The sequence below is a fragment of the Prionailurus bengalensis genome, chromosome E4 (assembly GCF_016509475.1).
Source record: "Prionailurus bengalensis isolate Pbe53 chromosome E4, Fcat_Pben_1.1_paternal_pri, whole genome shotgun sequence".
Lineage (NCBI taxonomy): Eukaryota > Metazoa > Chordata > Mammalia > Carnivora > Felidae > Prionailurus > Prionailurus bengalensis.
In genome coordinates this window covers 67,922,096-67,941,658 of record NC_057360.1, presented here as the reverse complement: position 1 = coordinate 67,941,658, position 19,563 = coordinate 67,922,096, and the positions used below count along the sequence as shown (strand labels likewise).

At 59.9% G+C, this 19,563-nt stretch overlaps 2 protein-coding genes and 1 long non-coding RNA gene across 6 annotated transcripts; 2 read left to right on the top strand and 1 right to left on the bottom strand.

Moving 5' to 3' along the window:
• The first annotated feature begins 91 nt into the window (after positions 1 to 91).
• On the top strand, positions 92 to 5,852 carry MTX1 (metaxin 1). The gene is made up of 8 exons (XM_043568538.1): positions 92 to 193; positions 2,558 to 2,627; positions 2,747 to 2,826; positions 4,258 to 4,350; positions 4,508 to 4,690; positions 4,813 to 4,889; positions 5,248 to 5,402; positions 5,509 to 5,852. Exons 1-8 carry the CDS (start codon positions 179 to 181, stop codon positions 5,721 to 5,723), a joined length of 888 nt encoding a protein of 295 aa, XP_043424473.1. The 5' UTR covers positions 92 to 178; the 3' UTR covers positions 5,724 to 5,852.
• On the bottom strand, positions 5,849 to 10,741 carry GBA (glucosylceramidase beta). 4 transcript variants are annotated; one of them, XM_043568534.1, is made up of 11 exons: positions 10,579 to 10,725; positions 10,133 to 10,220; positions 9,694 to 9,885; positions 9,421 to 9,567; positions 9,004 to 9,137; positions 8,598 to 8,770; positions 8,154 to 8,391; positions 7,613 to 7,837; positions 7,087 to 7,250; positions 6,605 to 6,721; positions 5,849 to 6,536 (listed from the first exon to the last, which is right to left on the bottom strand). In XM_043568534.1, exons 1-11 carry the CDS (start codon positions 10,603 to 10,605, stop codon positions 6,299 to 6,301), a joined length of 1,743 nt encoding a protein of 580 aa, XP_043424469.1. In that variant the 5' UTR covers positions 10,606 to 10,725; the 3' UTR covers positions 5,849 to 6,298. The 4 variants fall into 4 exon arrangements, with proteins under 4 accessions (XP_043424469.1, XP_043424471.1, XP_043424472.1 ...); XM_043568535.1 differs by having other exon boundaries at positions 6,348 to 6,516; positions 10,579 to 10,741; XM_043568536.1 differs by lacking the exon at positions 10,133 to 10,220 and having other exon boundaries at positions 10,579 to 10,705.
• A 110-nt stretch (positions 10,742 to 10,851) lies between these two features.
• Positions 10,852 to 16,750, top strand: LOC122476166. Its single transcript, XR_006295407.1, has 2 exons — positions 10,852 to 11,009; positions 16,549 to 16,750. It is a non-coding gene; the product is annotated as an uncharacterized LOC122476166 (long non-coding RNA).
• Positions 16,751 to 19,563: the final 2,813 nt, after the last annotated feature.

Genomic DNA, 19,563 nt, shown 5'->3' with positions numbered 1-19,563 from the left:
AAGAGCTGCCAATCAGCCTGGAGGCATCCCCAGCTCTGGGAACCAGGAGCACTGGGGAAGAGTCTGGAGGCCTCCCTGCCTCCTGCCTCTCCCTAACGGTCCTCCGTCCCAGGTGCCTGCCTCCCTCCCTCCCTCCCTCCCTCCCTCCCGGCGTCTCGCTGCTGGGGGCCACTACCGAATGCTACCGTTTCCTGTAAGTCGCAGTTGGGGAAGGCAGGAGCCCCTGGCAGGGGCAGCGCCAGACAGCGGGCATTATTCCCCAGCTGGCATGAAAGGGTGCCAAGGGAGTGGCGGAAAGTAGCTTGCTATCGTGCCCAGGGGATGCCCGCATGGCATGAACTTTGCTGCTCTGACGAAGCGAGTGCCCCTCATTAGGGTGGGGGGGGGGGTCCCCTGACACGTGACTGGCTCCTAGGAAAACTTAGAAGCGGCCGATGGGAAGCGGAGGGCGCGTCTAACACAGTGGTCAGCGAAGTGCTTGGAGGGAGCAATCAGGAAGGAGGAAAGGGCCTCCGGGGACAGGAGTAAAGCAGGGGACAGGCCAGGGGCCGCGGCCAGACCCGGAACACAGCGGGTACTGGCCGGCAGGCCGTGACCCGGATGAAGCGCAGGGGCGCCTCGGTTCCCGTTACCACGGCAACGGCGCGCGAGCCCCACCCCTCCCCCCTCCCCGGCCCCAGCCCGACCCGGCTCCGGCCGCCGCCGCCCCTGTTTTGTTTCCATGGCGACAGGCGGCGCGGGGCCCGCTCCAAACATAACGCGCTGTGGAAAACATGCGGCGCGGGGGACCCCCCCGCGGCCCCCGCTCCGGGCCGAGCCCCGCGGGGCCCTGGGGCAGCCCGAGCCGCGTGCAGATTTGCGAGAGCCCCCAGAGCCCGACCGGACGCACAACACCCGCTGGGCCGGGACCCGCCGCGCCCTCGGGGGCCCGGGGCTCCCCGCGGCCAGGGCGCCCAGCCTCCGCCAAGAGGGCCCGGGAGAGAACCCTCCCCCACTTCGGGAGCCGCCTCTGGAGCCGGCGGCGGCCGCCCTCCCCCAAAGCCCGCGGCCCCGCCCCGCCCCGCTTCGCCCCGCCCCGCCCCGCCCCGCTTCGCCTCGCCTCGCCCCGCCTCGCCTCGCCTGCGGCCTCCCCTCGGCCCGCGCCTCGGGCGGTGGGAGGGGCGGGCCTGGGGGGGCGGGGCCACGCGGGGGGCGGGCGGAAGCGCGGGGGGGAGGTGCTTCCGGGACAGAGGGCGGGCAAGATGGCGGCGCCCATGGAGCTGTTCTGCTGGTCGGGGGGCTGGGGGCTGCCGTCAGTGGACCTGGACAGCCTGGCCGTGCTGGTGAGGGGTGGCGCCGTCGCCCTCTGCTGCGCCCTGGAGGACTGGGGAGGGAGCCGAACTAGCCGATCGTCCGGATTTGACCAGGGCGCCTCAGCACGGGCTCACTGGGGGAAACTGAGGCAATCAAAGACTGAGCCTGGCCGACGTAGGCTCAGTGCCCTGTGGCTTAACAGCCTAGGTTTTGCGCAGCCATGGAAAGAGGCCTGGTCGGGGGTTCAGGAAATGGGTTTTAGTCCTTGCTCATCCATTTACTGGCTGTGTGACCTTGGGGCTATCCCTCCCTGGTCTCTGAGGGCTGTTTCTTCATCCGGAGGTTTACTGAGCCTCGGCGATCTGAGGGTTCTCAGGCGTGGCATTCCTGTCTTCTCAGCCTCCCTTTCCTCCTCCTCCTCCTCCTCCTCCTCCACCTCCACCACCTCCACCTCCTCCTCACTACACAGCATTACTGAGTTCATTTATTGAACCAAAAGGCCTCCCGCCAGGCTCTGTGGAAAGAGCTTTGGAGTCAGTTCGTTCACTTTATTCACCCGCTCTTTCATTTAATAAGCATGTTATCAGGCCTCTCCCAGATACCACACCTTGGCGTGCAAAGATGAGTAAGACTTAGTTCCTCCCCTGTAGTTGTTTACCGAAAGGCAAACGTGTTAGCAAATAAAGGTAATAAGTTGAGGTGCCAAGGTTTAAGTAGGAGCGGGCCACAGAGACTCCCTCAGAAGGGCACGATCAGTGCTTCCGGGAAAAGGGATATACTGGGTAGGAAGAACTTATGAGGATGTTTGTACATCAGGTAGATGGCAGGAGAGGGAAGGCTTTTGCTGGCAGACCTAGTATTAGAGACCGGTTCACAACCCCGCCCCCCGAGCCCTGCGTTACCCGTTGTGAAATGGAAACCATAACGTCCACCTCTTTGTGAGGCAAGTACCAAGCACAGCACAAAAAGGGTTCAATAAATATTTTTTTCTTTTTTTCTTTCGTTTATTTATTTTGAGAGAGAGATCACGCGTATGCAAGCAGGGGAGGGGCAGAGAGAGGAAGAGAGAGAATCCCAAGCAGGCTCCGCACTCACTGTCAGTGCAGAGCCCAACCCAGGGCTCGAACTCCCCAACCGTGAGATCACGACCTGAGCCAAAAATCAAGAGTCGGACGCCCAACCGACTGAGCCACCCAGGAGCCCGTTTTTGCTCTTCCTGATTCCCCTGTGGGGGCCTCTCTGCCTTCTGCTTCCTTCCCTGCAGACCTATGCCAGATTTACTGGTGCCCCACTCAAGGTGTACAAGATCACCAACCCCTGGCGGAGCCCTTCAGGTACCCAGTGTCCCTGGGGGGTGAGGAAGGGGAGGAGCAGGAGACAGACAGGAATGTGGTGTAAATACACATGGATAGGCAGCTAAGGGTCTGTGGGTGTCCTTTTCTCTCCATGTCAGGGACTCTGCCTGCCCTTCGGACCAGTCACGGCGAGGTCATCTCGGTGCCACACAAGATCATCACCCATCTTCGAAAAGAGGTAGGTGGCTTGGGTAGGAGGGCTGCCGGTGAGAGTAGTTGTCATGTCAACGCATCACACGTTTGTCATCTGTGCCGAGCCAGAAGCAGGAGGCCCACGACTTCAAGGAGCGCACAGTCTGATGGGACAGACACACTGTGTGGATTCAGTAAGCGCTCGGCCAGGCGTTAAGCTGGGGCTCTGGGGAGGTATCCGGAGGGACAGGGCCTTCTGCCTGCTGGGCAGGGAAGGAGAGGTAAACGGGCCGAGGACACCTAGAAGGGAAAGAGGGCAGGAGAGAACGTTTGGCTCAGGTGAGGCCCTCGAAGGTGGCTCTGGAGAGGGACTTGTCAGGGCCGTTGTCCTTTCCTCAGGGCCCAGGTTGGGCTGGATATGGGGCTCAGGATGGACAAGGCGTAGAGCCAGGGCGGGGAAGTTGAGAGAGTATTACAAGAGGAATGGGGATATCTTGACTGTCCTTCATCCTGTCCTTGGCTGTGTGACCTTGGGCAAGCTGCTTCACCTCTCAGAGCTGTAAGCCCCTTCTTTATAAAACTAGGGGTTTAGCCGGGATGCTTTCCGAGGGCTCATCTAACTTTCGTGGGAACCCTTGGCAGATGTAGGAGCCTCTTGTGTTTTCCCAAAGGTGAAGGAGCTGGGAGGCATGGAGAGAGGGGGTCCAGGGAGAAGCCAAAGTTCCTGGTAGGGCCTGGGCCACCGCCCTGTTTCCTTATGTATGAGCACAGTTTTTCCAGTCTGCAGGGTTTTTTCCTAACACAGCCACATTGAGAGAGGGCGGCTACCCCATTCTGCAGGGGAGAAACTGAGGCTCAGAGAGATTTTTTTGTTGTTGTTTTTTTAAGGATCAGGCTCCAGAGGTCATGTGGGGACAAACCTCACTCAGGATGTGCAGAGGGGGTTGCTGAGGTGTGGCAGGCTGAGACATGGGGCGCGGGTACAACGTGCGGAGGTGGCACCCGGGCCATGGAATGAAATGGAACAAATAGCCAAGACCTGGGCATTGAGAGAACCAGCCGGGGGCCCTGGTTCCTGAGGCCTAGGCTGAGGCCCACCCTGCATCTGAGCTCCACCGCGCCAGCCCTGTGGTGCCCGGACTGGGAAGTTCCTGTTAGAAAGTTGCCGTCAGCGGGCGTGCTTCCAGCTTTCCGTGGAGACTCCAGGAGCCGCTCCTGGTTTGCGGCTGGGGCCTTCCTCTCCCCCCAGCGGGCGCCCGACCTTGATGGCCAGCAGGCTCCAAGGCCCAGGCTCTCCGCCAACAGCAACAGGCTACTGGACGGGCCCAGGCGAGGGGGCCTCGGCGGGAAAAGCTGCCTGGCGTCCTTCTGCCACACGCAGGGGCCGGTGAGGGTGGTGCCGGACAGGATGCCTCCCTCCTTGGGGAAGGGCCCCTGGAGCGTCCCGGCGTCCCCCTCACGGTCATCTCCTCCACAGAAGTACAACGCCGATTACGATCTGTCGGCCCGACAGGGGGCAGACACCTTGGCCTTCATGTCTCTGCTGGAGGAGAAGCTTCTCCCGGTGCTGGTGAGTGTGCCCGAACCTCCCGAGGTTCATGGCCAGGAGAGGGGGGGGGGGGGGGCGGGGCGCACACGCACGCGACGGGGAGCCCGCCCTAAGTTAGGCAGGTGCACCGGCTCAGACCTGCTTCGTTCCTCCTGCCCGCCCCTCCCCCCCCATCCAGATCCATACTTTTTGGGTGGACACCAAGAACTATGTGGAGGTGACCCGGAAGTGGTACGCTGAGGCCATGCCCTTTCCCCTGAACTTCTTCCTTCCTGGCCGCATGCAGCGGCAGTTCATGGAGCGGCTGCAGCTGCTGTGCGGGGAGCACAGGCCCGAGAATGAGGAAGAGCTGGAGAAGGAGGTGCGTCTGGGGCCGGGGCCGCGGTGCGAGCGGAGCCCCGAAGAGGACGGTCGGGGACGGCGGTGGGGGGGGTGTGCCCGGGGTCCCCGCAGCCGCGAGTCCGCCCCGTGTCCTCTCTGCAGCTGTACCAGGAGGCTCGGGAATGCCTGACCCTGCTCTCCCAGCGCCTGGGCTCTCAGAAATTCTTCTTCGGGGACGCGTGAGTCTGCCTCCGGGGAAACTAGGTGGTCTGGGGGGTGGGGGGCGAGAGGCAGGTTCAGACGTCGCTGCGGGGCCCGGGGTGGCCCGGGCGCTGTGCAGGAGGTCCTCGGGAAGGCCGGGCCCGATGACAGTGGGGCTGTGTGTGAGGCGGGAGGGCCGCCAGGCGCAGGAGGGGCCGCGGGGCTCTCAATGTGCCCTTTATGCAGCCCTGGGATAGAGTCCCATTCAGGGCCCGGCCGGCCCCACCTGGGGAGCCCTCCCCGCTCCCGGTGGGTCCAGGACGGGGCGTCCCGCCCCCCAGGGCCCCGCCCCCGGGCCCCGGGCTCTCCCCTGCAGCCCTTCTCTCTCCGCTCCAGCCCCGCCTCGCTGGACGCCTTTGTCTTCGGCTACTTGGCGCCGCTGCTGCAGGCCAGGCTGCCCAGCGGGAGGCTGCAGGCCCACCTGCGGGGGCTGCACAACCTCTGCGCCTACTGCGCGCACATCCTCAGCCTCTACTTCCCCTGGGATGGAGGTGAGCGGCGGGCAGCTGCGGGCCGGGCGCTGGCGGGGGCGGGGGGGGGGGGGGGGGGGCGGACACGGGAACCAACCCCCCCCCCCCTTCCTGCCTCGCTCCTCAGCGGAGGTGCCGCCTCCACGCCAGACGTCAGCGGGCCCCGAGGCCGAGGAGGAGCCGTACCGGCGCCGGAACCAGGTGCTGTCCGTGCTGGCGGGGCTGGCGGCCATGGCGGGCTACGCCTTGCTCAGCGGCATCGTCTCTATCCAGCGGGCGGCACCCGCCCGGGCGCCCGGCACGCGGTCCCTGAGCATGGCCGACGAGGAGGAAGACGAGTGACCCCGCCTCGCGCTCCCGGGACGGACTTTTCTACTCTCACACATTCCAGAGGCTCCTCTGCTTCTCCGTTGTTGGTGCGGCTGGAAAACGGGCGCCACTCCCATAATAAAGCTGTCCACGCGGGCTGCAGTCGCACATTCTCTTTCTTAAGGGACCGTCATCTTTCCAGGAGCTGCTGGCTGGTGGGGGGGCGGCCGTCGGGCGCCTGAGCCCCCCCGCCCCCCGCCCCCCACCGGTGCCTGGCTTCTCGGCTGCCTGTGCCCTGACGCCGTGACTGCTTCCGCACGGCCCTCGAAAGACACAGCCCCCCCCCTCCCCCACACCCCCGTTTGGGGCCCAGCTTCTCTGATCTCCCTTTCCTCGGCCTCCCCCGCCCCCAGCTTGTGTCCATACAGACAGTGAGCTCACCCTGGGCCCGGGCCCAGTTTCCACGGGAGCCAGCACATAGCACACACTCACAGGCGGGGGGCGGGGCCGCCGGGGCTTCCCTGCGCTCCCTTTAGGGGCCTCCAGGCCCTGGCACCCACCAGGGGGAGAGTGAGTCACGCAAACCACGGCCCCTGGGCTTACGTCACCTAAGCTAGCCCTGGCCCTCGTATACCCTCTGTAGCCACAGACAGCGTGTGAGCCGGCTCTGTCCCTTTAATGCCCCTGCCGAGCCCAGGCGCTGCTTGGGTATCGGCCCCATCACTGGCGACGCCACAGGTATGTGTGAATGGAGTAGCCGGGGGACAGCGTCTCCATGAAGCCCACGGCAGGGTCCTCGATGGTGAGGGGCACGTCCTTCGGGGAGCTGGGGAAGCAAGGGAGAAGCTGAGCGCTGGGTCCTGCCGAGCCCACCGCCCGGGCTTCAGCCCGCTCCTGGGCCCTGCCGCTCTCACCGGTTCAGCACGACCAGGACCGCAGAGCCATCGGGGCGCGTCAGCGCCACCGTGTCCAAGCCGTTCTTCTCGCTGGCCAGCAGCCCCACTCTCTGCGAGCCCTCCGGAATGAACTTGCTGGGGGGTAGGGGGAGAACGGGCGTGGTCCGGGACCCCAGCCTCGCCTGCCCGGGCCGGGGCCCGCTCCCCCAAGGGCAGCACCCTTGCCGAAGCTCTGCCCCACCTTCAGACCGCAGCTCTATCCTGCCGGGCAGGCCCTGCCCTCACGTCCTGTCCCCAGCGTCCGGCATGCGGGGCTCGCCCACCACCGCCTAGTCACTTCCTGCCTGGATGGTGCAAGAGGCTCAGGGGCACCTCTCCCAAGCTCCCACCCTGAACATCTTCCTGTTCCCTCACGGCGGGGGGGGGGGGGGGGGACAGGAGCCCCCGGCCGTGCAGGAGACCCGCCTGGCAAGGAGGCGGGGCGCCTGCCCTCCACTCACCTGAAGTGGCCAAGGTGATAGAACATGGGCTGTTTGTAAAACGTGTCTTTGGTGATGTCTACGATGATGGGGCTGTCGACAAAGTTGCGCACCCAGTTGGGTCCCCCTTCGGGATTCAGAGCGAGGTTCCAGTCTGTCCAGCCGACCACATGGTAGAGAAGGTTCTGCGGGAGGAGCAGGGCAGAGACAGCCCCCACGTGGGATCCTCAGACAATGTAGTTAAGGGTCGAGGAAGGCAGGCTGGCGGCGCCCCGGCCCCGTGGGGGACGCTCTGCGCCTCTAACACCTAAGGAGGGCGGGGCGGCGAGGACGAGGCAAGGAAGCAGAGGCACGTGGAGGCAGACGTGACGGCCAGAGAGGCCAGCACTCGAGGAAAGCGGTGGTGGGATGTGCGAGCCCATGAAGGGGAGGCAGGGATGACGACGCCCCGAAGAGCGAGTCAGCCCGGTGAGTTGGAGAACAGGCCCTCCTGCGGTGAGATCAGGGAGGTCTGCGCCTGCCTGGTGGGAGGGGCCTGGGGGCTCACCGTGATGATGCTGTGGCTGTACTGCATCCCTCGGTCCCAGGAGCCCAGTCGCACACTCTGCTCCCAGAACTTGGAGCCCGTGCAGGCCTCTGAGGCAAAGAGCATGGTGTCGGGGAACAGGCGGTGTGTCTCCCCCAGGGTGGCCTTTGCAGGAGCCAGAAAGTCCAGGTACCAATGTACAGCAATGCCATGAACGTACTTAGCCGCCTCTGGGTCCGCCAGCACCTGTATGGGGAAGGGGCTGCTAAAACCGGGCCCTGCATGGAGGGTTCCGGAAGCAGCCCTGGGGACCTGAGAAATAGGCAGTGGGCTGCAGGCAACTAGAGGGGTTAAAGTGACAAACCACAGGGACCTCTGGGGCCCTGGAGACGCAGAGGAGGTTATGACCCCTGAGCACCCCCCGGGGGGCCGCCTGGGCGCCTGGCTCCAGCCCAGGGAGTTCTAGGAATCGAGGGCTGAGGCAGGGAGACACTGTGGGAGCCGGTCACCCGGAGGCTAGATCTGGGGGTCGCCGGGCTACCCCGGAGGCCCTGGGCCTTACCACCTGGGCCCAGCGAGGCAGCAGCAAGCGCTGGTCGTCCAATATGAGCAGGCGGACGTCGCGGTGCGTACTGTTGGCGAGGGTAGGACCCAGGTCCCGGGCGATGAAGTCTCGCTGGTGTTCAGGGGTGAAGCCCAGGCACTGGAAGGGGTACCCACTGAGCAGCCCTGCAGAAGGCTCGTTCTCTGCCGTCACTGCCCAGAACCGTAACCTGTGCTCCGCGTAAGCGTCCAGGAACCTGACGGGGAAAAGGGTGTGAGTGGCCCTGGACAAGAGAGGGGGACCAGGACCCTGGGGAATAGGAGGCCCGGTGAGGCGGGGAAAACTGACAGGCAGAGTGTGAAAGGCTCAGCAGGTAGAAAGGTAGTCTGAGGAGTCGGATCTGGGGGTGACCTGGGTCCACGGCAAGGGAGGGGGTGCGGAGACGAGGGCTTGCGGCCTTACTTAACAAAGTATCTGGCCCAGGTCTGGTGGTAGAGATCTCCCGGCTGCCCCTTGAGTGACCCCTTCCCGTTCACTGCCCCGTTGGTCTTCAGCCAAGTGGGTGACGTCCAGGGACTGGCGAAGAGTGACACAGGGCGTGGGGCCAGCTCCAGGGCCTGGTGAATCAGGGGTATCTAGAGACCGTGGAAGTGAGGAGAGAGACACCCAGAGCTGGAACATGGGCAGACCGGCCCGACCAGTGGGTCAGGCCGAGCCATCGGCCCCTGCCCTGTCCCGCCAGCCCCCACCCCCCACCCCCGGGACAGAACCGAGAGCAGGGGGCGGGCTCTGTGTCCCCCTGCAGGCTCCTCTAGCCTGAGGCTTCTCACCCAGCAGGCATCCACTTCCACCGGGGCCGAGTGCCCACCTTGAGCCTGACATCTTCCTCGGGGAGGATGAAGTCACGCAACTGGAAGTCGTCAGGGCTGTCATCGTAGGTGTAGGTGCGGATGGAGAAGTCACAGCTGGCCATGGGTACCCGGATGATGTTGTACTCGATTCCTGCAGAAGAGGAAGGCCGAGACACGAGCGTCTGAGTCAGCAGGAGAATGTGGGACCTGCCTACCACCTGCCGGTCCTAGACTGTGCCTGTGGCGGGCCAAAGGGAGCCTGGGGTCCCGGCTGGGGTCTGTGGAGCCAGGCCCCTGGGTGGAACACAGGTCCTCTGAGCTAACACCCAGGGAAAGGTAGGAAGGACCCAAACGTCAGGGAGGGGTGGAAGTCAGGGTCACGGGAAGGTCAGAGTGTCAATCGCACTGTGTCATCCTGTCCCCCTCGTCCTCACCTTCTTCAGAGAAATAGGATTTGAGTAGCGAATTCCGTGCAGGGGGTGACAGGGCAAGAATGTTGAGGGCAGCGGCGTCCGTCATGGCCCCTCCAAACCCCTTCACTTTCTGGAACTTCTGATCTGGCTGCAGGGTCAGTAGCAGCCCTGCGGATACACAGGAAATGGGGGGGGGGGGTGAGCGCACAGGGAGGAGGGGCCGGTGAGCTGCGGGCATGACTTAGCTCCGGGAGCGTCCCAGCCTGCCCTGGGGATGAGGCACACGGCGGTCACCTGTGCCTGTGCGGTTGGCCCGGATGGGCCCCAGACTCAGCTCCATCCGGCGCCCGCTGCGCGTGCTCTCGTATCGGCTGAAGGTGCCGAGGGCGGGCAGGGTCAGGGGGTCGAGAGAGTCACAGTACGTGGCATTGCAGACACAGACCACCGAGCTGTAGCCAAAGCTTTTAGGGCTGCAGGGGCGGGCACCTGGGAGGGAGGAGCAGAAGCAGAGGCCGGGGCTGAGGGAGGCCAGGGAGAAGGGACGCACCTGGCCGGACGAAACGGACACTCATTTCAAAACTCCTCTCGCTGTTCTGCCCCCGTGAGGTTGGTCTCAGTCACTCAGAAGGTTTGCTGATCGCCCCTGACACGGCAGCGTGCCAGAAAGCGCCCACAGGACCGTCGGGCAGGGGGAGCCTCCTCAGGACCGACGCCCCTCTTGTGACTCACTCACCTGAGGCCCACGGCACCGCCTGAAGGAAAAGCAGGCCCACGAGCCTGGCAGCCAAGACGCCTCCCCGGCCTGGGGGCTCGGGGCGCTCCTGAGGACAGAATGAGGACCGGCTGGAAGGCCGCTCTCCACCCCTCAGCTACTCTCCCGTGGGCGGGGGGGCCCACAGCCTGGCTCCCACCTGCCTCTGATGGCGATGGCACAGGACCCAGAGACACCCGGGTGCTGCCCTCCCACCGTGCCCTCTGCCCACCCCGACCAGGACCCTTCTCCGCCCCTCTTCCCTCCCGCTTCTCCCTGGACCCCCCCCCCCTCCATCTGCCCCTCCGTCAAAGAGCCACGATGGCCTGGATTTGAGGAGACTGTCATCCACTGAATTCCAGCCTCCGGATGGCCAGGATTCCAGAAGCAGAGCGACAGGACCCGGCTGGGAGCTGTGGCTCACTCACCTCTCGGGGAGGAGTCGAGCGCTCCATCACCAGGTGACGGCACTGCAGGGTTCCTGAGCCTCGGGAGGACAGAGGGTCCCCTAAATACAAACAGGGATGCAGGTCCTGGCGGTGGCTGGACACCCGATCAACCCTGCGGGTTTAGTTCCGGCATAAAGGGGGGGGGGGGGAGTAGGTGGGTCACGTGACGACTCTGGGAGTGTCACATGATACAGGAAGTGAGGCAATTGCAACCATACTTGTAGAGGGCGACTGGTCTCCTCCAGGCTGTTGGCGATTATTCATCCTAGGACATCCTGGGAGGCACGTGTGGGTGACAGCCTCAGGAAGAACGTGGATCAAGGATCCGCGCGGAAGGTTGGGTAGAGGCTCCCGAATCCCTGAGGACGGACGACACAGCAGGCCCACCGCTTTCCCGAGAAAAGAGGCTTGTGAGTAACAGCCAATAAAGGTGGGGCGCCAGGCTGGCTGGGTCGGTAGAGCAGGCGAGTCCTGATCTCCAGGTTGTGAGTTCAAGCCCCGCACTGGGCACAGAGCTTCCTTAAAAAAATAAATACAAATAAAAACAAAGTAATACTAATAAAGGTGATACTAATGAAAGATTCACCTCCAGAATCCTGGAAGTGGTTAAGGCATAATTTGCCCTATAGGCCTTGTGAGGGCAGTCACACACTTAACACGGGTGGTTACAGGGGCGCCTGGGTGGCTCGGTCGGTCGAGCGTCCGACTTCAGCTCAGGTCGTGATCTCACGGTTCCTGAGTTCGAGCCCCGCGTCGGGCTCTGTGCGGACAGCTCGGAGCCTGGAGCCTGCTTCGGATTCTATGTGTCCCTCCCTCACTACCCCTCCCCTGATGGTGCTCTGTCTCTCTCTCAAAAATAAATAAACATTTAAAGTTTTCTAAAAAAAAAAAAAAAAAAAATCACGTGTAGTTACAGATGAAGAGAAGGTAACAAGCGTTCGTGGGGTGGCCGTGCATGGTGGGAGTGACCCAGGAAGGTTTCTCTGAGAAGGGGTGGAAATGCAGGGAGGACAGGTCCTGGCCGAGGGCGGGAGTCACCAACAGCAACCCCTCATCAGACGAGGACTGTCACAACTGGTTTTCCTTGGTTGTGCAAAGTGGTTCCGAAACCGGTCAGTATACGCAGCTGTGTCCTCAGTGGATGTGAGAAGGGGTTGGGCCGCAGTGGTGCCTCCCGGGCACCTCTGATTTAGCGGGAGCGACACGCACGGCTCCGAACCGTGGCTCTGGGGGCTGATCTCACCTGTGAGACGGAGCCCTGACTGGGACCAGTAAGCCGAGTGCAGCGCCTGGAGCCCAGGAGGGGCTGGAGAGCCGCTGGTTTCCTGTGTGACTGTGGTCTGTTGAATCATTCCAGTGATGGGGTGCCGGGGGGCTCAGTTGGAGAAGCACCCGACTTGGGCTCAGGTCATGATCTCGTGGGTCGAGAGTTTGAGCCCCGCATTGGGCTCTGCGCTGACAGTGGGAGCCTGCCTGGGATTCTCTTTCCCTCTCTCTCTCTCTCTCTCTCTCTCTCTCTGCTCCTTCCCCAGCTTGCTCTCTCACTCTCTGTCAGAATAAATAAATAAATAAATAAATAAATAAATAAATAAAACATTAAAGAAATGATTTCAGTGAAGACTTTCCAGACACACTCCGGGCAAAATTGGTCATTGCCTCTAGGTTCCTACGGCCCTGAAGCCTAGTCTCAGTGAGACAAGCTGGGTCTGGGTTTGAATCCTGGCTCCCGCACTCCCCGGCTGGGTGACCTGGAAGGAACTCCTGCATCACGCTAAGCCACACGCGCTGCGCTGCCCAGGTGCCGGTCCCTGCGATGTCCCCAAACGTGCCAAGCCCGACCGCGGACGTCGTGGGGGGGTGGGGGGTGGCGCGTCCCGCTCTCCCCTGACAGTAAGTGGCTAAGGAGGGGCGCAAATTAGCTGCAGCAGAGGGCTTCCCGCCCTGACCCGTCGGGAGTCTGGTTAGAGGCAGACCCGCCCCCCCAAAGAGCTGTGGGTCTTTCCACGCAGAGAACCGGGTCCGTAGCCCTTCCGCGTCCTGCTTCCCAGGCCGCAGGAGACCCAGCCTCTCCACTTCCAGGGCGGGAATCGCGTTGGACTGGGCCCAGAGCAGGGTGTCGGCAGGGTCGCTGAGGGGGGCTTTCTGGGGTCTCTGTGGAAGCAGCCCCGGGAGGGGCCGGGACAGCGTCTGGGGGTCCTCGCGCCCCGTGCGCTCGGCCTGTGTGCCGTCCCGCGCCAGGCGGCGGTGACCGGACCCCCGGGTGACGACGTGTGGCCACACACGTGTGTGCACCAACTACAGCAGCAGGTTAGGCGTGTGTGTGGAGGGAGCTCGCCGACCGTGAAGACGCGCCTTCCTCCCACTGCGCCGCTGGCCGGGCCCCGGGCGGGCGGCTGCCAAGCGGTCAGTCGGAGCCGAATCACCGGCCCCGCGCCGGTCTCCTGTTTTTCCAGGAGGTGCGGTCAGGCCTCGTTCTCGGGAGGAGGGCGGGGACGCCCCGCACCTCACCGCGCTGCCCTTTGCTCAGCCCGACAGTGTGTGTGAAGCACATACCCCAGGCCCTGGCCGGCTCGCAGGCTGCAGCGCCCTTGTCGCCGCCCTGGTCCCCTCTGCAGGCACACGGATGGTGAGCGTCTCGGGTCCCCCTCTTACCCTTCCGTTTGTAAAGAGTTTCCAGCACAGACATCGTCTCATCTTTCAGATTTCTCTCACAATGTGATTTGCCCTTGAGGCTTTTATATGTTTTTTTTTTTTTTAAGTTTATTTATTTCTTTTGAGAGAGAGGTGGGGGGAGGGGCAGAGAGAGGGAGAGAGGATCCTAAGCAGGCTCCCCACTGTCAGCGCAGAGCCCAGCTCAGGGCTCGAACTCATGAACCGTGAGATCATGACCTGAGCTGCAACCAAGAGTTGGATGCTCAATGGACTGAGCCACCAGGCCCCCTCTTTTTCTCCTCCTCCCCCTCCTCCTCTTCTTCTTCTTCATGCAACAAGAAACATTTCTTATTTCACAGAGCTTCTGTGGGTCAGGAATTCAGGAGTACCTTAGCTGGCTGCTTCAGATTTGAAGTTTCTCATGAGACTGTAGCCTAGATGTTGGCCAGGGCTGTGGTCCTCTGCAGGCTCGGAGACGACCTGACGGTGAGCCGCTAACTAACACAAACCGGGCGGACCGAAGGCTGGCTGTTGGCAGGAGGCCTCGGGTCCTCACCGTGTGGACTTATCCACGGGGCTGTTTGCGCGTCCCCACAACATGGCAGCGTGAGAGGTCTCAGGGAGACGGCCAGACAGGAGCCCCGGGAGCCACACATCGTCATTTCCACAACACCCTATTGGTCACACAGGCCTCCCCTGTGTGATACGGGGGGCGGTGCTGAAGGACTGACAAAGGTATGAACACCAGGTAGGGCCATCTAGGAGGCTCCCTAGCAGAGTCCGCCCTCTGGTCCCCAACAGTCATGTCCCTCCCACACGTAAATATTTTACCTCCCCCAAGCTCCCCCACAATCTCATCTTATTATAGCCAAAGTCTAGAATCGTGTTAGGCAATGGTTTCTTATATATGATTCCAAAACACAAATGACAGAAGAAAAAAAGATACATCGGACACATCAAAACAAAAACTGTTTGTGCAGGGCACCTGGGCAGCTCAGTCGGTTGGGCGTCCGACTTCGGCTCAAGACATGATCCTGCAGTTCGTAAGTTCGAGCCCCACGTCGGGCTCTGTGCTGACAGCTCGGAGCCTCGAACCTGCTTCGGATTCTGTGTCTGCCTCTCTCTCTGCCCCTCCCCCGCTCACGCTCTGTCCGTCTCTCTCGCTCTTTCTCTCTCTCTCAAAAATAAACATTAAAGAAAATTTTTAAAGCCTCTCAAGTATATAGTTTAATGGTTTTTGGTAAATTTACTGAGTTGTGCAACAGTTAATCTCCATTCTCACCCCAGTCCCAGGCAACCACTGATCTATGTTCTGTCTCTAAAGATAGCCTATTCTAGAATTTCATATAAATGGAATCATGTGATATGTGATCTTTTCTGTCTGACTTCTTTCGCTTAGCATCATGTTTTGAGGATCATTCACGTCATGGCCTGTGTCACTGTTTTGTCCCTTTTTGTCGCTGAATAGTATTCCGTTGTATGGACATACTTTCGTTTCTCTCTCTCTCCTTTTAAACGTTTTTAAGTCTATTTATTTTGAGAGAGAGACAGCACACGTGGGGGAGTGGCAGAGAGAGAGGGGAGAGAATTCCAAGCAGGCACCACTCTTCCAGCGCAGAGCCTGATGTGGGGCTTGAACTCACGGACCATGAGATCACCACCCGAGCCGAAACCAAGAGCCGGATACTTAACTGAGCCCCCCAGGCGCCCCTAATACTTTGATTTCTCTTGAGGAGTTTTCCAAAGAGGCTGCACCATTTACATTCCCCTCGATAACACATGAGCGTTCCAATGTCTCCACATCCCTGACAACGGTTGTCACTGTCTTTTTTATTGTAGCCAGTAGCCATCCTAATGCAGGCGCAGTGGTGGCCCACAATGGTTTTGGTTTGCATTCCCTTAATAACCAATACTGTCGAGCATCTTTTCATGTGCCTGTTGCCCATTTGTACGTTATCCTTGGGAAAATGTCTGTTCAAATCCTTTGCGCATGTTTAAATTGGGTTGCCTGTTTATGATTGAGCTGTAGGAGCTCTTTATATATCTTGGATCCTTGGCCCTTGTCAGATATATGACTTGCAAATATTTTCTCCCATTCTGTGGGTCATCTTGTCACCTTTTTAAAAAAAATGTTTTAACATTTACTTATTTTTGAGAGACAGAGAGAGAGCAGGAGCAGGGGAGGGGCAGAGAGAGGGAGACACAGAATCCCAAACAGGCTCCAGGCTCTGAGCCATCAGCACAGAGCCCGATGTGGGGCTTGAACTCATGAACCATAAGATCATGACCTGAGCCAAAGTCGGACGCTCAACCAACTGAGCCACCCAGGCACCCCGTCTTGTCACCTTCTTGATGGTGTCTTTTGAAACACAAACACTTGATTTTTTTTTTTAATTTACATCCAAGTTAGTTAGCATATAGTACAATGATGATTTCAGGAGTAGATTCCAGTGACGGATCCACTTTTTTATATTTTTTAATGTTTGTTTATTTTCGAAGGAGAGAGAGAGAGAGAGCATGAGCAGGGGAGGGGCAGAGAGAGAGGGAGACACAGAATCGGAAACAGGCTTCAGGCTCTGAGCTGTCAGCACAGAGCCTGATTACAGGGCTTGAACCCATGAACTGCGAGATCATGACCTGAGCCAAAGTCAGATGCCCAACCGACTGAGCCACCCAGGTTCCTCTGGAGAGACTTTTTAAAAAAAACTTTATGTTTGTATTTATTTTTGAAGGAGAGAGAGAGAGAGACAGAGCATGAGTGGGGGAGGAACAGAGAGAGGGAGACACAGAATTCAAGGCAGGCTCCAGGCTCTAAGCTGTCAGCACAGAGCCTGATACGGGGCTCAAACTCATGAACTGTGAGATCATGACCTGAGCTGAAGTTGGACGCTCAACCAATTGAGCCACCCAGGTGCCCCTGGAGAGACTTTTTAAAATGTTTATTTAATTTGAGAGAGAGAGAGAAAGAGAGCAAGCATGAGCATGGGGGGGGGGGGGGGTGGGGAGAGAGAGAGAGAGAGAGAGAGAGAGAGAGAGAGAACCCCACGCAGGTTCCACAGTGTCAGTGCAGAGCGCAGAGCCCAGCGGGGCTCGGTCTCACAAACCAAGAGATCATGACCTGAGCACAGATGGTCTGACGCTTAGCCGACAGAGCCGCCCAGGCCCCCCCCCCCGCAGATCACACCTGGACTGAACCAGTAAACAGTGCGTCGCATGTGCAGCTGGCTGGTGGCCTTGCAAGCACCTGCAGGAGCACAGGGCACAGCAGAAGGCTGTTCAACCACGTCTTTTCCCCAGCTGCACGCGCTCCCGGTCACCGAGAAGGCAGCTGCAGCCGCGTCAGGACGATGTACTGTCTCCACGCTTCCCTCTCCGCCACGATCTTCTCCTAAATTGTTGGGCTCTATCCAAAAAAAAAAACCCCAAACAACAACAACAAAAAAACTTCGCGTAAAACTTCTCTGCATTATTATATAATAAAGGCTTGCTTAAATTGAAAGGCTTAAAGTTTTTTTTTAATTTTGTGTTTAATTTTGAGAGAGAGAAACAGACAGAGTGCAAGCGGGGGAGGGGCAGAGAGACAGGGAGACCCAGAATCTGAAGCAGACACGGAATCAGCACAGAGCACAGGGGAGCTCGAACCCAGGAACCGTGAGATCGTGGCCTGAGCGGAAGTGGGACGCTTAACCGATGGAGCACCGCCCCCCCCCCCCCCCGCGCCCCTGCAAGGCTGAAATCTGATTTTTGCTCTGCACGTGTTGTTGAGCAGAACATTCCAACGTCCCGCGGAATGACCGGCAGCTGTTCCCGCCGCGGGGCGACCCTGCGCCATCTGGCTCGTCTGCCCTTCCCGCCCTCGCACCGCCGACACCTCCGACCGCCTCCCGACCGGGACCGCGCAAAAGACACAGATTTTGCGAACGCCCCTAGGGGGCGACTGAGGACCGCGGCCCTGGGGGAGTCCCGCCCGCACGCCGGCCTGCTGGCAGCGGCCACGAGGGGCGCACGAGGTGGCCGCGGACGCCTCCCTCTGTCCCCTTTGCACAGCACTTTTAAAAGACTTAGCTGAGCACCAGAGAAGGTGACTGGGAGCTAAATATAAGCGACAAGCAGAAGGACAGAAATAGTCTGGCTGAGCCAGCACCGCAGCGCTGACCCCACCGCGCAGGCCGAGGGGGACTAAGTGAACGCGGGGGTCAGACTTCGAGGAAGGCCAACAGAGAGATGCGGTCAAGGCTGCAGGGAGGAGGGGTTCAAACAGCGAACACCAGCGAACCTGCCCGCACATTCCCTACTGTTCCGAGCCTCTCGTGCAAGGTTGTGATGAGGCTCACGGGAGATAAGAATGTCTGTGGACTGGAAAGTTCCATGGAAACCTCAGGGAGGAATCAGTACTTTATTGCTCCTCAGCCGGTCTTCCCTCCAGGGACAGTCCGAGGCGTCTTGTGTCCCAAACCCTTAAGTCTCCCTCCGCTGCCCCCGTGTGCCCCTGTCCCCTAAAGAGCGCCAAGATGGAGGGGCCAAGATGGAAGGGCATTTGAGCCGGGACCGGGGAGCCTGCTCAGGATCAGAAGCCTCACTCAGTCACTCACCAGATCTGAGACACTGGGGAGCGACTTGACTTCTGAGAGCCCGAATTTCTTCATCTCCTGTTGCCTTGGCGGCTGTGACGAGGATTTCACGGGGCAACGCACGCGATGGGGCTATTTGTGGCCAGACTTCCTGAACGAGTTGCTACACGCCTCTCACACTTCCTGCGGTCCGCGGGCCTGCTCTGGACCCTCTCTCTGCTCCAGACCTGCTCCTGCCAAGGTCACTAATGGTCTCTCTGTTGCTAAGTCCCATGGGTAGCGTTCGGCCCTTCTTTGACTTGACTCTTCACCTCAGTCGACACAGGACTTCCCCCCCTTCCGGAAGCCTGCTCCTGTTTTCACGACTCCAACCTCTACTCCACGTTCGGATGTCCCCCCAGTCCTTTGGCTGCTCCTTCTCTTTTGTAGGCAGCCCCCCCCCCTTTCTGTCTAGGTGTCCCTTTCGGGGACCTGGTCTAGGCCTTCTCTCCTCATACGTCATGCTCTCTCCAAAGAGACAACCCCATGGCTTTGATTCCTTTCTAGTTGCTTTTGGTTCCCAAATCTCCACCTCCGATCCCAGTCTCTCTCCTGGGATCGACTCGGTGACGGGACTCTGCCCTCCAGACCTTCCCTCTGGGTGTCTCACAGAGCCATCAGCAGGACAATCACGAGGTCACTGTGCCCTGCAGCCAACTCTGCTCTTCCTCCTGTGCTTTCTTTCCCCAGGAATGGAACCCCTTCCTCCCAGAACCTGGGGCTCATCTTTGACTCTGTTCTCTCTCTGTACCCTTACCCCCATTATTTCTCCTCTAAACTTCTGAAACGTCTCTCTCGTGGTCTCCTAACCTCCACTTTTCTCTTATAATCCATTCTCCGAGAACTGGGTGTTCTAACTAAAACACAGATTCTGAAGCTTCCACTCTCTCTCCTTCCTTAGATCCTTCCATGGCTCCACTCCGCCCTTAAGAGGGGTTATGGGCCCTGGCCCTTGCTCCCCCTCCTTTCTCACCTCTCCACTCGCACCTTGTGCCCCAACAAATAACTGAGTATCTGCTAGGCGCCAGATACTGGTGTCGATACTGGTGTCGATACTGCTCTCGAGCCTGGGGATATGGCAATGAGGAGGAGGATGAAGTCCCTGGCCCTACGGAGCTCATATTCAAGTGAGGGTGGAAGGGAGAAAAACAGAAGGTTTCGGGTGACCATAAGAATTACGAAGCAAAACAAAAGCTAGAGTGGGCTGGTCAGAACCAGTGAGGGGGAGAGTGAGAACCAGTGAGTCTGGTTGGCTCCAGATTTTGTAGGGCCTCAGTGACCACAATAATGAGTCCAACTTTTGTTCTAAGATGGAAATTCACTGGAGAGTTGGGTGCAGGGAAGTGACAAGATTAGATTTATATTTTTAAAAGATCACTTTGGCTGCTGTGTAGAAATCAGACTGTAAGGGGCAGGTGCCAAGGCAGAGAGACCAGCCTCCTCCCCTTTGCTCTAAGTCCCTTCTGCAGGCTCTTCCTTCAGCATGCAACACTCTTCTCCTCCGGTTGGCCTCCTTTATGCCTGTTCATCTTTCTTTCAGAACTCTGCTCATATGCCATTTTCTTAGAAATTCTCTCTCCACGCAAGCTCCCACACCCCTCCTGTAACACGAGATCACAGCCTTTACGTCTTCTGTGTAGCTCACCACCGTTGGACTTAACTGTACCAATGTGTCCCATTGTAATTGCTGTGTCCCAGGGTA